Source organism: Schistocerca americana, chromosome 7, assembly GCF_021461395.2.
Source record: "Schistocerca americana isolate TAMUIC-IGC-003095 chromosome 7, iqSchAmer2.1, whole genome shotgun sequence".
Lineage (NCBI taxonomy): Eukaryota > Metazoa > Arthropoda > Insecta > Orthoptera > Acrididae > Schistocerca > Schistocerca americana.
In genome coordinates, this window is record NC_060125.1 from 143,632,670 (window position 1) to 143,650,545 (window position 17,876).

At 37.6% G+C, this 17,876-nt stretch overlaps 1 protein-coding gene across 9 annotated transcripts in view; it reads right to left on the minus strand.

Annotated features, from left to right (window-relative positions):
• LOC124621900 (cleavage and polyadenylation specificity factor subunit 6) overlaps positions 1-17,876 on the minus strand; it is a 180,384-nt gene that overhangs the window by 130,365 nt on the left and 32,143 nt on the right. For 8 of the 9 annotated variants that reach the window (XM_047147391.1, XM_047147389.1, XM_047147388.1 and 5 more), the window contains exons 2-3: positions 8,083-8,331; positions 1,653-1,880 (exon numbers count right to left, since the gene is read on the minus strand). In XM_047147391.1, the coding sequence (XP_047003347.1) occupies positions 1,653-1,880; positions 8,083-8,331 (477 nt within the window). Of the gene's footprint in view, positions 1-1,652; positions 1,881-8,082; positions 8,332-13,039; positions 13,234-17,876 lie in introns of all 9 variants that reach the window. The other variant, XM_047147393.1, reaches the window with a different exon arrangement.

Here is a 17,876-nt window from a genome sequence, read left to right on the forward strand (position 1 = left end):
TCGTCGGCGATTTCCTCATCATCGTCGCCCGTATCGTCCGATTCCGAACTGTCACGAAACATACTGGACAGTTCTGCTTCCACACTGTCATCACTGTGGTCTGTTTCTGCAGTCTCCAAATGCCAGTCACCCTCATCTGGTTCGTCCTCTCTGAACTCTACATCACTATCTTCTAACACACGTAGTAACTCATGGTCAGTATATTGGTCACTCTTCCTACACTTTTTCGCGTTCGAAGGCCCCGGTGTCGGTTCATTCGCCGCCATTGCAAACAATGCACAACACAGACGACAAAAAACGAAAACACACAACTGCAGACAGGAACACGTTACGTGATATGTCGTTGGTTACTTGAACTAACACGAGTGCACAGCCGAACAAACTAAACTGAGAACTCTGCTAGTGAACGCGCCGCTTATATGCGTCAGCCGCAGCGAACATGTTGACGGCGTAGCGTAATGGTCAAGCGCATTGCTCACGAAACAGTCGACCTGGAATCAATCCCAGGTGCTTCCTAATTTTTTTCAATTGTTTTCATTCTTATTTTCCTTGGTTTCGTCAGATTTTGCAACTATTTACCGTAGAATTTAAATACATTCAAGTAGTATATTTATATAACTAGGCGAAAGTTTTAATGAAAATAAAGATTTTAAAGATTCTTGTGATTACGTGCGCTACTTTTTATTCATTACGACAGTAGAAGTTTTGCCATTTTTATGGTGACATATCATAGAAACATGTGAAACATATATGTTTCACTCTAGGCACATTTTATGAAGGCATTGTTTGAGCAGTTACATTTCTCTGCAACACGCTTCATTGGAAAGCACACTTAATTCAAGTTTTAAAACTAAGGTGTTTCCTCTAATAGTTTGGATGCAAACCAAGCGTACTAGATCATAGGGGTGTCCACAAGAGCACTGAATTGATGCAGCACGGTCGAATGTATTTTAATTGCATCTTCTCTTGATGATACCTCTCGCTGTTGTTGGAGTTATTCAGGGGCACTTTGTAATCTTTTAATTAGATTTTTGACTTGACGATAGAAATATACATCTACCGTAAATAACCGAACACTCTGAAGATACGAAGTAAAATAAAAATGAGAAAAAAAAATCAGGACGGACCTGGGATTGATCCAAGTCGCCTGTTTCGTGAGCAATGCGCTTGACCATTACTCTACGCCAATAACGACGAACAGAGCGCTAAATAGGGTATAGCCTCCTATAGTGCTATCGGAACAACTTTCGAGAGCATGTTCTCCTTTCCTATGGCCAACTCAGGCGAAATATTTCGGGCACGTTATGTGGAGTCCCACCTCTTTCTAGAAACAATTCGGACGAAATCGGCGTGTCCCAGTTGGCGACCTCCCCTAGTGAGAACTCAGCTAGCGAGCGCACCGCTTATAAGTGTTACCCGCACTGGCTTGCTGATCGCGGCAACGCTTATGAGCGTCAGCCGCTCTGGCATGTTGATCGCGGAAACGCTTATGAGCGTCAGCCGCTCTGGCGTGTTGATCGCGGAAACGCTTATAAGCGTCAGCCGCAGCGAACGTGTTAAAAAATGCAGTAAATTCTGTGATCAAAGACTATAATTATTGAAAGTTAGTTACAAAGTTCAAATTTTCCAGCTTTACATGCACCCAACATTACCTGATTAAGTGCTGCCTTAGTTGGAAATGTCACAACTGGGCACTGACCGTGCAACTCTTTCTTCGGAAGTCTTTCCATACACATCCTCATGCTTGCTTCTGAGCCTAGTGTCACAACGCAAAAGCCCTTAGATTGGCCATTTGCGCGATTTTCAAAAAACTTCACTTCAACAAAATCTGTAACTCCAATGCCCAAAATGGCATCTGTAATGTCTTGGTCAGTAGTCCACTGTAAGAGAAGGAAACAATATTTGAATAAAAAGAGAACACAAGCAACTTTAGATAAGTCTTTCTCAACTCCATTCATTCCCGTGAGCAAATGAGCTTGCACAAACATATACATACATAAAGGTTGACTGGGGGATATACTTTCTTGAACTTTTTTTAATTTGCAAACATGCTGTTTGGGACACTCATGATAATGATCTATTACCACTGCTTCGCTGAACAGAAAACCAAAATATCTCATTATCACTATGTATATTACAGAAAACAATAAAAATTGAAACGTGTGTGTGTGTGTGTGTGTGTGTGTGTGTGTGTGTGTGTGTGTGTGTGTGTGTGTGTGTGTGTGTAGGGGAGGGGGGAGACAAGTTCAAATTATTTCGAACAAAAGCATTCACTCAGCATTAGTAGAAATATTTCAACTTTGATTTCACAAAGTGGTATTGAAGCTGCCCATATATAGCAAAACAATACTGTTAGTTATTCAGCTCCCCCTTCCCTCCCTCACCAATTACGATAATGCATCCACAGAAAAGTTGAGCAAATGCAGGCACTCTCAGATGCTCATAGCGCCTGTTCGCAGCTCCCCTACTTGGTCAGCCCCTAGTTCCCTTCCGCTTCCGTAAGTGTTCTATAGCATAGGTCTTTTGAAATCTACATGAACGTAGCAAAGATGTCTGGTGACCTTGTGTTGTTTGCTTTGTCTATGTTGAGGTCTCGTTTGAAGAAATGGCCAAGCAGTAGTTAAGATTCTCAGAATAATAATGTAACAAATCTTTATGCTTAAACTCATATATATAAAAAAACTTGTGAAAGGAAAACAAAGTGGCACTTGGTGTTTGTTTTCGAATATAAAATTACACGCGAATGAAAACAATGTACAATATTTCCAACTATTTCATAAGAACTTAAGTAATCAATATGAATACAGTAGAAAGGAAAGAAAAACTCCAAAGTAAGACAGAACTGAGAGAAAGAATTAAGTACTCATGCAGTTAGTGTGTCACCTTTGAAATTATTACTATTTTTGACTAGGTGATACATGGTTTGGTGCTCCATTTTACCACCTCATTGTAAGATACTTAAGGGGAAGGGCACCATGTGATGAATAATTGTGCTGTAACAAAACTGAGTTATCACATAGCTCCCAAAACAGCAAACATAGTGCACCCTTTCAGCGACTGAGAATTTGCAAAATAATGCTTTGTAATTGCTGCAATAATTTTAAGCCCAGTAGAAATTATTCTTTTTGAAATCCTTCCTCTTTAATGAGAACTGATTCATGACACTGAATAAATAACAAACAACAAGTAAAGTGTAGATGGAAGATAGATTGTTTGAATGGTTATGGACTCTCTCGGAACAGTATAACTTATCAATCGTTTGAATGGTTATGGTTTTATACACAGGCATAGAATTTCCCGGCACTTTAGAAGACAAGACTCAGGGGGGGGGGGGGGGGGGGGGGGGGGGGCAACACTCCTTGGAAAGATCTTGGATGTGCAACAACATATACGCTGCATATTTTCTTATTACGAAAGTATAAATTCAAATTTCATGAAATACCACATGTTACATTGAAACACTGAAATCGAGATTGCGATGCTGTTTTGTAAGCCAGTCATAGCTCATGTCACGTGATATCATCAGCTGATGACAGCAGCTATTCAGAGATCAGAACACGTGATGTAGTCAGCCAACAGCAACATCACTTAAGTAGTGCGAACACACAAACAGGAAAAGTTAATGGTTTAGATTAATACACACAGCGTTGCTACAAGTAAAGCAAAGCTTTCACATATAATATTGTGTCTCTAAGATTAATACACTGCAAGAGAAGCTAAGCTTTCACATATAATGTTGGTCTTTAATATGCGTATTACACATTAAGATATATCACACAAATGTGAAAACTTTTAATAACGACATAAATGTCTGATCTTCTGGGCTCAAAATTCTTCTAAATGGCTCATCAAAGAGTTGATTTTTAAATGAGAGTCAAATGCTATGTGATTTAAGAAATACATCGTACATTCTCGCACATAGTTCAACTTGTGTAAAAGGAAATTTATTTTGAAAGTAACGCTTTTCAAACCACCATTCGCAATATTTTCCCACGACCTGTTAGAACTAGATTCGTTTCAACAGTTTCCAAAGAGCATCAGATAACAGGTGCCATCGTGCTTGCGCAGCTACGATGATGAAGGAGGCCCTTATGTTCGTACATGTAAAACATTACAAGATCTTTCATTACGTCATAAAAGAAACAAGACATCAGAGGATACTCCAAGAGAATAGGAATTTCGTGACCCATACAAAAATGTGCACATTTAAAGTTCACATTTGTATATCCAGATTCCCAATAAAGTAGATCTCGTCCTGATATTAAGCTTTTCAATGTAGTTTTCGGGATGTAAATTTTCTTGGGGTACCAGTACTGTGTTATCTCATGTTTGGTTCTTTATTACGGCATAATGCCATACGTGCTAGAAGATGAAAACATGCACTTGAAATGCAGCGAACAGTTGAAACTAGCCAACAGTGTGGAATTGAAAATGTCGTTTCAAATATATTGACTGCCTCAGTGGAAAAGATTAATAAAAGAAGATTTCTTTAGCAAACTGACAAAAATAACTTGGCAATTAATGCTTGACTGTCAGAAAGGTGGAAATAAAATCAAATCTAAAACTAATAACATATTTTAGCCTTCCGTAACTATGTGAATGTCTTTAAATTCACTTGATAGCTCCCGGCCACAGAAATCTGTTTTGTTTTCAGTAAACGAAGAGGAAGCAGCAAAAGTCACTAAATGTAAACACGTGGAGACTGCCCGCTTCCCCACTATAACTCAGACTGCTCCGCGCATCAGCCCCGGATCTACAATATTTCCGAACCGGGGCTATACTAGATAGTGCCGCCCCTCAAGCGTTTGATATAGGACGTCAAGAATTTTAAAAATCGAATTTTCAAAAATATGTTCATTTTGTAACGCACATCTTTCTGAAGAGTCTGATGCATAAAATATATGTGTTCGAGGAAAAGTAAGACATGTTATTTGGTCGTAACTGTGTCAAAGTGCAGTGCCACGCCTCTTCAAACAACATTCTTCTATCGCACGTCACTGTATTTTAATCTGTGATATTGAAATATGTATATTTTGTACTAGATGCCATCAAACTATTTTCAGGACAGTGGAAATTAAAATGTCCTGTGGTGACTCTCCTGCTTCCAGTTGGCCAATTTGACATCATTCCTCTCTTTTTTAAAAAACTCTTCAAAAAATCTGCACTCTTTACTGCCTATTAGCTAGTAACTTGCTGTTTTGTGTGACATAAAATTAAACATAGGAGAAATAAAACCAGTAAAGACAAGAGACAAGCAAGACAGTACATATTTATTCAATCCTTAACTCCTACCTTTTTTCCTCTCTAATCTTGTTACAGCTTTACAAGGCAGGCTTTTCTTTCTACAAAAGAATCATTACCTCATCAAAGTTCGTCAAACGTTTTGCTACATGAAAAATCAAAATGGCGTTGTCTAATACCAAAAAAGCTGTTAATACAAATAGGACCAAAGACTGGTGTGGTTTCTCGATCTGATTACGTCTCTTTTGTCACTGTCTGCTAGATAAAACAAAATAGGCCTTTCTAATACTGCAGCAACTGCAACACACACCAAATAAAGGAGACTGTTTTGGCACAAATGCTAATTTTATATCACGACAGAATATAATTCACAAAGTACCAATATCAAATGCCCGTTAGGCCTACTACAAGCAAAAAGCTTTATGTTAGGAAATAGTTTCACACTTCATTCATATGCTCCAGTTTCTCAAGCATGAGTTTGAGAAGTAGTAGTACGAAATTTTTATACAAATTTCGAATAGTCACGTGCTTCCATAATTTGTGTGATGTCCCCATTTCTTCTCCTTCCTCGTTCTAACAAACAGTCTTGTTATCACTAATTCTGTGACTATTCCTGCCAATGTCAAAAGTTATTCGCCGGTTAACTTCACTAACTCTGCCAGAATCACCGTTTTAGTTATCCTGCAATTATTCTCTGGTTAGCTGCTAGCAGGGTACTGCACGACTGGCCCTTACTAGTAAAGCAGTGTAATCTTTCTTACATGTTATTCCTGTTAGTCATTTATTTCCACTCTGGTAGTCTGAATCTATGGAGATTTCACTAGTAATTGTAACAACACTCATCATTTGCAAACCCAATCAACCACATAATCAGAAAGCAGTTGGCATTCATCCATTCAGCTGTACTCTGCTCAGCTCATATAGCCCCTTTTGTATGCAGGATAGTTTATTTCTAGATACGACGAGAAGTCCCATGACAGAGACGTCACATACACTATGCACGCATTCACAAATCAACTTACGATTCATTCAGAAATCAACTTAGAATTATTCAAAAATGTTCAAAACCCGACAGGGATGTGTTTCAATGTCACATGAATCGATAGACCAATGTGTGCTGGATGCTAGGCATTTCGTGAAACAAGTTTTTTTTTTTTCCTCAAGAATATTAATTTGCCCCCCACCCCCTTCCTAAATCCAGGTCTGCTGCACATGCATGAATCTGGCAGCATGGGCGCAACAGTAAAATTTTTCCCGGTAGCATCTAGCTGCTTGCTGCGGCTGCTTACACAACCAACAGCCACATTTCTGCAGCCAGAAGCGGGAGAAGGTACTACTCAACTGTGCATGCGCATGATCCCACTCGTAAATGCTAAAATGAATCTAATGTTAACAGTTGTGACGTCACGCTCATCGGTGGCAATTTGTTGTTATGAAGCATTGCACAATCTTCCTAAAGCCTTTGACACATTTTGCTGTTGGCAGACACTTGTATGAGCACTGTGTTTTGTTGTTGTATATGGCACATTTCCTTTGCAATTTAAGTTTTACTTTTGTTTTTCTCTTGTTCATGTTTTATTGCTGCAGTATTATTCTGCAATAGCAGGCTACAGTTATATCATTTGTTAGAGAGCATGAACTCTTACCAGTCAAAACTACAAAAAAATTAACTGAAAACAAAAACAATGAAAAATTCCTGGAATTCTAAAAAATTACGGGTTTTTCCCGGTTCTCTCCCAGATTAAAAAATTCCCGGGTTTTTCCCAGATCTCCTGGGTTGTGTACACCCTGATATAGACATTTCGCTATTCATGGACACGAAAGGAAAGTTAGTAAAAGAGTTTGGTGACTCTATGGCTGATTGTATCTCGTTTCTAACCAAGATGACCGAGCACACACACACACACACACACACACACACCAGTAATTTTTGTTTTAAACCAAAAATGTGTGTAAAGTGTTTTAATAATTTGTTCATATTTGCCCTGCAAAATTGTGATGAAGACAAAACAACTTTAAGGATATTCAAGGGTGCACTTTCACACTGATTAACTGCAAGTGGAAAAAATCTGATAAAGGAGACAGTGAATGAACATTCTGATGTATTTGTTGCTTTGAGCCTGTCGTATGTTCAGAATAAAAAAGTATGTGAAAGCATTTTTCAGTAACAAAACTATTTAAATCAAAACCTGCAAGTAGTGTTATGTTCATATTGCTGCAGTAATCCACTTGGTGACTAGTAATTTCACTTCAAAACAATGTTAGCACCAAGTGAAGCAAAAGTGTTCCTTTCTTTTTGCATGTAGTATGACTGCTCTGAGCTTTACACTTCTGTGTGAGTACATTACCTTATGCAAGCATTTTATTTGTAATCATGAAATTGAAAATGTGTTAGAACATTCAAAACTAAGTGAACTAAATCTGTGGACTGAAATAGATACATGTTTCCTCTACGTGATGAGCTGGACAGCTTTTGTCACTAGAAAATTTTTCCCAGGACATAGAAAAGTTACACACATGTTGCATTCTTACGGGTATTGGCCTAACCGTGGAGTCTGCGAGCCACCAAGCAGGCAGCTCTCGTGCCCAGCTCTGATCTAGGACACAGGGCTTTGGTTAACATTGGCTAAGATGCTTTTGGGAAATGAGTACACATTATAACCGCTGGCGTAAGTGATTAATACCATTCCTTGAGGGAATTCCAGAGGATTGGACAAACTGTAAATCATTATTGAAAATGTTAAAAGATAATGCACTGAGACTAAATGAATCCTACGTTTCTGCAATATCAATTTACATTACAGCAAAATCATCCACAATGTCTCAGATAAATTCACTTACCCAAGTTAAATTTCCAACATACAACTGCCGCCTTCCTACTTGATTTGGTTGAATATTATTACCCATCTGATGGTATGGGGGATTTGAATTAGGACTATGTCCATCTGTATTTGATATTGCAGTAGAACCTGGTGTGTGTGATGGTTGAGAGTTCTCATCACCTCCACCTCCACCTCCTCCACCACCACCAGATGAAGGTGCAGCAATTACATCATCATACAGATCTACACCATCTGCAGCAAATTCATCCTGCAACACACAATGAAACATTACGTGTGATCTCTTAGGTTTTCACGGCATGCTTGATTAATGGTGTGCTTCAAGGTGTTCAGCCAAGTTGTTGTTTCCATTTTGTGTAAAATATTTTGACAAGATGATGGCCAAGTCAGACATCAAAATACTGTGCATAAAACACAAACAATGAATTGGGTAAACACCTAGAACCACATAACTAAACATTACTTACTTTATGGAAAATAAATTTCATGTATTGTGTCCAGTAATTTTAAATTACAATAATTATAAACCCTGGAACAATGATACATAAAACTGTCCAAAAATGATTTAATTTCATAATGTGAAAGATACTATGCTTCTCACATAAGCGAAACACTCATTACTGTATATGGACACACATTCACGTGGGCAATACAAATGCATGGAATTTTCCTCTCACACAACCCTGCTTTTGTCTTTTGTGTGATAATGACTTTCCAACTTAATTTCTAATTAGTCTTACTTCATCCAATAAACCTTTACGTATTGCCAAAATGAAGGCATACCTGCAATCAAAGTTTCTATTTTGTTCACAACCATATGTGCGTCCTTTGGCTACCAACTAGCAAGCAGAAAAAAATTATCCAATCTACATGAACCGCAATGATGATATAAAGGTCAGAGAAAGTTAAGCTGAATATAAACAACAGCCTACTGTCAGTAGCATACATTTGACTCCACATCCTTTTCACAATGCCAGTTATACTATAATTTATAATTAACAAAGCCAGAACCACAGTGCCTTCAAATTGTACAAAATGCAACATTCCCAAAGTACTGTCAACAAATGTGTGCATATGATTTACGTATATTATTGGGGCAATCTAATATTGTAATTTATAATATTATAAGACAATAAAGCTTGGTGTGAAATAGTTTATTTCATGCCCATTTTTTAAGTAACTAGCTGTAATCTTCAGACTCTCGGATCTCCCAGCAGCTAGTTACTGTCAAAACTGGCCACGAAATAGCTATTTCGCACCAAGCAATCTTGGCTTCTAATATTTATAAAATGAGTATATATCCTAAAAAATTCAACATCTGAAGTTTATTCACTGAAACAAAAAGGTTGCATATAATATGTTGCAATTTTATTTAAAAAAACTTCACTATGCCTTGACTGACCAACAAGTTCTGGCCTACTCATCAAATTAGTATTATTATAAATAGCAAACAATTAAAAATTTTATTACACCTGCTTGTGATAAGTCTCTACATAACCTTTTGGTACAAGGTTGCTGGTGCTCATACTGCAGTGATAAGCTAGCAGCCAGCTCATCATCACTGGAAAGGAAGGGAGGAAAGGATAAGGTGCACACAAAGACTAGTTTTCAATAAGTCTAATGTTTTATATGGACTCTCGATATGAAACTGTAGTAAGGTGCTTCATTCCGCGATGACCCATCAACATGGATCATGGTAAACTTATTTGACTTCCAAAGATTACTTACATTAAGGAGACAAACCATTGAAATTCTAAAACGGCAGATTTGGACCAGCTCAGAACAGTTGAAGCATCAGCACTTAGACCAGCCACTTAGAGGAATATCTAGCGAAGATGACTGGTAATTTATGCCATTATTTAATGTCTTACTGGCAGTAGTGAAATTGATATAACTTTAAGAGTAACACAAGACCAAGCTTAAAAGTTTAGTTTTCATGTTTACTTTAGTTTTATGGTAGATTACAAATTTTAAAATAATGACAGAAAGTATAATTTTCCTTGCAAGAAAAAGTGCGACATGAGTTACTGAGCAATTTCTCCCTCTTGAGCTTACAAAATGTCTTGCTCATTCAACAAATGAGTACATGCACACAAGTGCATCACTGCAATCGCAAACTGGCTCAGAGCAATTTCCAACAGCAACTGATGTTCACTAGTGTTTCTTTCAAAATAATTCTAGAAATTAATGACAAAGGGCAGCACCAGTCGAGGGACCGGTAGCGAGACATACTGCATTGTTCTCATACGAAATGAGTGCAGTTTTCAAGTTACAGGTGGCTCGCACGTCAAGAAAATTGTGACTGAAGATGTACGTGGGCAATGCCATGCTCAGGTTTTGTCTCCGAAGTGTAAGGAATTTTCTGCATTTCTATTGACACTGTATTTTGTGGCAATTGTGTTTACATTTTAAACATAAAAATGTCAATTAGTAAAAAACACACACACACACACACACACACACACACACACACACACAAATACACTGTCATCGAAGTGCATTTTGACTGTAGTAGAGCTGCAATGCCAGATCAAAATCACAAACAAATGTTCCTATTGTAGTATCCTTGTTTGTAACCAAGCCCAGTTATCTTTCTCAGACAGTAATGTCAACACAAAAGGCTACCTAAGCATTATCAACACAGCTGGAACGTCTATCCAGAAACAAAATTTTGAGCAACGTTCACAACTGCCTCTATTAAATTACTGGCCTCTTACCAACTTTCGCATAGTATGGCGCACCAGAGGAAACAAATTATCTAAAAATTTTTTCAGGATAGATACTAAGCTCTGTTTTTGCTCAAGTTCTCCTTAACTGCAATTATGAAAAATTTTGGCACCATTAAAACGCTACATTTTATTTGTCTGAGATTCCAATGTATGACTTCTGCCCTGTGTTCTAACAATTCCTAATTTTTTCAAGAATGGTATTGTGCTTTCCTTGGTTCTTAAAAAAATTAATCTTCATATTCTGTCACACAACGGAAACAGTTTACACTATACATGGACAATGTTTTAAAGTGTATCTCATACATTTAATGATGATCGAAGTTCCTTTTCTGGCCATTACGCCATTTGTGACGAAGGAAGAAAGGAAAAATCTATGCCAGGAGAGCCCTGTGAGTAATTTGTCATAAATTATTCACTGAATCAAACATACAGGCATATCTCTGAACACTGTGCAACTTCTGCAGTCCTGTGCTGTACTTCACTGTTGTGGCAGTGAGCAAAAGCATTCATAAAAATGTTCCAGAACAATTTATTTCAACAACAAATTCCAGAGTTACGAACTTAAAAGTTACCAGTTATACTGAGGTCTCCTGCAATGTTGTCAGCATTTCATTGCTGGAAAGCAAATAACTGGCTCATATTGTATACTGCTACAATGAAAAATATTGACTGTTGTTCTGCAAGCAAGTCTACGGGTTTAAGGACACAGGTAACAAACACATCTCACAAAAAAGTTTCTTCGTAAATCAATAGTCTGCACAGTCCCATGTTAGGACAAGCAATTTTTGTGTGTGTGTGTGTGTGTGTGTGTGTGTGTGTGTGTGTGTGAGAGAGAGAGAGAGAGAGAGAGAGAGAGAGAGAGAGAGAGAGAGAGAGAGAGAGGAGAAGAAGAAGAAGCAAATGTGATTGCCTGACCACTTACAAACACTTGGGAGACCCAGTCACGCTGTTAACAGATTAAAACCATCTTCCTAAAATTTCGAGAAAAATGTTGGACAATTCACTAAACTCCAAAACTTGAACCACATTCATTTAATTATCACTTAAGAGAGAGGACAGAGCCAGCAGAATATCCACTGCGGCCCGCTGGTTGGAAAATAAAACACATTCCAGTAAAATGCGTTGCAAGTGATCCGTATGCCACAAGCACCACACATGGGAGGGTCCTCGCACCGGAGCAAGAAGCCATACATAAGAGGGCTGTGGCCTATGCGTAGATGAATAAGGAGGACTTTGTCCCATCAACAGGGCTGAAAGGAGGTGTGCCATGGCTGCATTTGGGGCTTTACTAAATGGAGCTTATTTTGTGTCACTTCCAGCCACTCCTCTTGCCATCCTTGGCTGCTAGATCCACCCTTTCGTGTCACGCAATACTCACATACCATGGTACCCAGAAGAAAGTTAAGAAATGAATCGACTTCATGTTAGTCTTTCTGGTGTTCCACAGTTGGTAACAGCAAAGCAAGTTGCAATGAGGTGCCGATAGCAGTCATGCAGGATCTGGTGGAATCAATTATGCACATCTGCTGAGCCACACTTTCAGTGGCTCTGGACTACGAGCACCCTCTGCCGCCACAATATAGGATGGCCTGCAACAACCAGACAGCCCATCCCCATTCGCAACAAGGAGCAAACCAGTCGCAACGGAGTCGCCACTGAGAGACAGCCCAGTCGCTGCTCTGACTATCGTTCATGCATTAATTGAGAGAGCCCCACTCTACAATGCTCTTGTTGCTACTGTATTAGCTGGACTTCACTGCTGCATGTTGTTCTGTAAAGAGTTGTCGTGTGATTGGAGAAAGCTAACAATTTAGCAAAGCTTTTGTTTGCTCTACTTGTTTGTTCGATCATCATTTCTGCTCCTAACCAGCTTTTCTATTACGACAGTTACTGCAAAGCTCTGTAGCTCACCTTTCCTTACAGCTGTGTTCCTCTGAATTTTAAAACTTTGTACATTTCTTATGATAGATTTACTAATCTTGTTCATAATGAGATGATAAAACCAAAACTTACTGGAACAAGAACACACATTCAACATCAAAATTAACAAAGATCAATATTTGCTGGGAAAAAAACTCATTTCAACAGAAAATGATAAATAAAAGGGGATCAAACTTGGTTCCCCCTCCCTCCCAATCCTGTAACAACCAACTGTAAAAAATAAATGTTGCCAAGTTTCAGACTAAAATAGTTTAAGTCATATTATCAGAGGAAAAAGCAAACACTTACCAAAGATGACATTTTAACCTGCCTTGAGAATGCACCTTGCCCAAAAGCTTGTACCCATAAATGTACTGTCACGTGTATTTGCGTGCGCACTAGTGCTTGAATCAGGCACACACCCACTGGCTGTTTTCTTTAGTAAATGATGGCTTTTTCCTCTATTCAATATTATTTACACTGCAGCTCTGCTTCATCTATTTCTGTGAATTTTAATGCACTCAATTAGAAGTTACATGAAAAGTGCTTCCTTATTATAATATTTTCATTCTAGTTCTGGTCAGAATATCAATGCCAGGAAATGAAATAAATTTTCATATGTAAAAGATTCTCACCATTAGCAAGACCATGTAGTTTGTAGGAAAGTCACCTCTTTACATACTGATAACGTGTTATGGAACCTTCTGTTTATGATTAATAATATGAGAAGATTATCTCAACCAGCTCCCACACACTTTTACTGTCAGACGAGGAAGTCTCATTTCAAATATTTTATAAAGTGTACTGCATACAGAAAAACTCTTACTTGTTTATAGTTTTTCTGTGACGTGCTTGCAATCTAATTTTTGCACCCAAGTAATGAAGTCAAATGTATGAGTTACTCCTTGAAACTAAAATGTTTCCTTATGTGTCTAGACAGTAGAACACACTGGTTCTACATGTATAAAATTTAAAAAGTTCACAACTACATCTCAATAAAATTTTGTTGTCCTATTACATCAACAAGAGAAAAACAAACTGGTGCATAGATAATTGTGCATGGTAACCAGTATCAGATTTTTTACCTTAGTTATAACACAATTAACTACAAAACAAAGCCGCTATCATATTTATGGACATCCACAAGGCACCAGAAATCCATGAAACTGGGTGTCCATTTTCAAACTGCAAACACACAAAAACCTTCACTCCAATAATGAGTGGGGAGAGGCAACAGATCATACAAACCTATCCTTGCACATTAAAGAAAACACAAAAATATGCACAACTCAACTGGGTCTACAGTGTGTATCACATGTGACTAACAGGTGCGCCTATGTTCTTTTGTCGTATTGTGATGTATTTGCTTTGCCTTTACCTTTTTTTTTCCTCCCACACATATACAACAAGGAAAGAAATCCTTCCATATGTTTACAATGAATACATGGTGTAACCTGGAATGGTAGTGAAGTTAGTTAACCCCTTTCCAATACTACAGTGTATACAAATATAGTATGAAATAAATATATAACATTTAGTAATACATAAATGTGAATATTCATAAAACTTCATCACAGGCTTTAAAGCAATGGTTCTACCACTACTAATAAGGAAATGTTCATCTCGGTATCTATGATAACCAATGGCACCTTGGAGAAATTCTGGAGATTAGTAAAGAACACAGAGCTGCATAGGTCAAATTCCCGAGACCAACTGGACCTTCCTGGGTTTGTATGTTGGCACTTCATGCTGTGTTTGATGGACCCTTCTGAAAATATTTTAATGACTTTGCCTGCTCCTAGTGCAAGCACAACCACCAATCTATTACATACTTTCAGATTAAACAACATCCTCCACTGATAGCCTGTTTAAGCGAACAAACACATTTCTGAATGTTATGAATGTATTATATGTAAATCAGCATTTGTTGTACACTAGCTAAGAGTTAGAAAATGAATCCAGTTTTATTTACGTTCTTTCAGTTTGAAACCACTAAAGGGGAGAAACAGCCTTCTGATTTTCTGTTAAAAGGTATGATAATAAGCATATCAGAACAAAAATTAATACAGTGACAAACTTCGACAATATTACAAAAAGGATAGTTGCTACTCACCATGTAGGTGACCTGCTGAATCACGGATAGGTACAACAAAAAGACTGTCAAACAAAGCTTTCAGCCAAACAGTCTTCATGAGAATTAGAACAACACATATGCACTCAAATCACGCACATATGACCACAGTCTCCGGCTGCTAAGGTCAGACCAAAAGCGGTGGTCACGTGGTGCGAGTGTAATTCTGATGAAGACCTGTCCAGCCAAAAGCTTTGTTTGACAGTCTTTGTTGTGCTTATTTGCGACACAGCTTCTCCGCTACATGACGAGTAGCAACTATATGTTTCATAATATTGTCATTATCCCATCCTGGAATTTTTACAGTGAAACTTCTGATTTTGGTCAGAAAAACTGCTGAAATTTGCATAAAATAACTTTAGAAATGACCATCACTACATATTTGTATTGATAATTTTATCTCCCATTACCCCAAATTGACTCTAATAAAAAAGTTACAGTAGTTACAAATTTTTAACCCACCTTTCCTGCCAATGCCTGTTTTTGAAAATGAACCAAATTTCAAAATTAAGCCAAAACCACTATTTTGATCCAAAACTTGGGAAAAATATTTTAAATATCTTCCATTATGTCTTCTAATACCACTTGTTTCACAAACAACTGTCACAACAAGATTTCTTTATTTTGGGTGATTTTAAATGAAATGAGCCCTACGTACAGTACTGTGTGCCATTGCAATAAACTATCAGGAGGCTGCACTTGGTCCTTCTAGCACCTTGCCATCAACTTTTGCGTCACTTCTATGATGGCTTATTCCACATCAACTCACCTAGGCCTTCCTGTGCAATCACAGATTTTGTAGAAATTTTATGCAAACATTTGCACATGTCCCCGATGAATATTGGTAAAGTTTAATGTTCGTCGAAGCAATACTGGCCATGATATAGTCACTTGTTTGACTCCTTGCAACGCTTTGTGCAGATCAAGCATGAATTTCTGTCAATTTTGGGCAACTATATCTCGGGCAATACCTGGCTGACAGAAATGAAATCTGGTCATCTTGTACAACTTCATGAACTCACTTAAGAATAATAATGAAAAGAATTTTACAAGCCACATTCAAACAGAGAATTTTAGCAAAATGGCCCGATATAATCCGTGCCTGAAAAAATTTCAAAGTTTGGCTTCTTATATCTCAGGGAACAGAAGTACAATGAATGTGAATGCCACGATCTAACACAAGATTCTTAAATATAAAGTTTCATTTGTGCACCAGTTTCTCACAGTGGATAAATGAAATGCAAAATTGAAGATTTTGTGAAAAGGTAAGACGACCATTTTCGACCTGATTTTGCAAAAAGACTATGTTCTATAAAACTTTCTCAACTTTGATCACTAGAAAAACTATGATTATAACCATAAAAGAAAGTATTTGATTATTCAATGTGGGCTAACAGTGCTAGATAATCTAAATCAAAGTTGGACATGATAATCACAGCACAGAAAAAAAATTAAAAACTCCCGATTCTTATACCTGATAGAGTAAATGCGTGCTGAACACGTAACATAATATGCAATAGGTCGGCAGCACAAGAATGTGGAATACAAAATTTCATCTGCTATTTTCCAATAATCTACAAATTTGTCAAAAATTGATGGTTTTTGTGAAAAGGTGAATATGTATGTTCAACACTTATTTTACAAGTACAGTTTTCTATTCAAGCTGTGTTCTAAGTCGTCATCGTCCCCCCACCCCCACCCCCTCCCCCCGCCCCCACCCAGAACACTGGGTTTAATTTTGAACATACACTAATAGTGCTACATAAATTGAGGCAAAGTCGTTGGAAAAATCGCACTATGAATAAAGTTCTAAGTGCAGTTTCTTATATCTCGTGGATTAAAGGCATGATAAACATGAAGCTTCAAACACAACAACTCACTCAGCAACAAGAGGTTTTCCAACATGACATACAATTTACATATTGCTTTCCAAATTTCTACAAAATCAATTCAAACCTGATCCTGTAAACATTCAATTTGCTTTTAGGAAATCAGTTTTCATAATTCAAACTAATCACAGTTGAAAAAGGCATGTTTTCATACATTCAGAAAATCAACTTCAATTTTCCACTGCAAGCGAACAAGCCCTGAAACTGACTGACAAATTTGAGGGCATGTACCATGGCAACTGGTTACACTGCAGCTACCTGTTATCCATGTTTCATTGCATGTGGTTCTTATTTGTACACTAACAAGCAACATCTCACTACATTGTGTTGATAAATGGTAAAACTTTTTACAGTTAATGCCATTATCAATTTTCAGAAAATGAAATGCAGGAGGTAGTTCAATAATACTGAAAAATATAAAACTTTAATGTTGAGAAGTTTACAATGAAAACCGACATTACTTTTTGCTTGTCGAGAAGACAGGAATCACCTAATGGCTTTCAAACCTAAATTAAAAAACCAAATTATAGGCTTGGGAAACTGGATGAAGAAACCCACCCATGGCTGCTACTGCACAGCTATCTGGCATAACCCCTATTGCAACGTGGTTGCCAGTTCATTTCTAGTGGCGGTAGTGACAATGGCACCATGGATCAATACAATATAGTGGGATATTGCTTGTCAGTTTAAAAATAAAAGCCATGTGCAACAAAATGCAGATCACAGGTAGCTGTAACGTAACCTGTAACTGTGATACATTCCCTCAAATTTGTCCATTCTCATGTCTTGTTAACGCACACTGGAAAATCGAAAGTGATTTTTTGAATGCTTGAAAACATACTTTTTCCATCTGTGAATAGGTTTTTTTTTTAAGTGGTTGTGTGTGAAGTTTCATGTTTATAATGCCCTTAACCAATGAGATATAAGATGCTAAAATTTGAAGTTTATTCTCAGTGCAATTGTTTTTTGGGTAGTTTGCCTTATTTTATGTAGCACTGTTAGCTCATGTTGAAAATTAAATCCACTGTTCCAGGCTGGCTTAAAGCACATTGTTTTGAATGAGGTGGGTTTTCAAGCTTTAATAGAAAATGGTACTCATAAAAGAAGTGTTGAACATAACTCATTT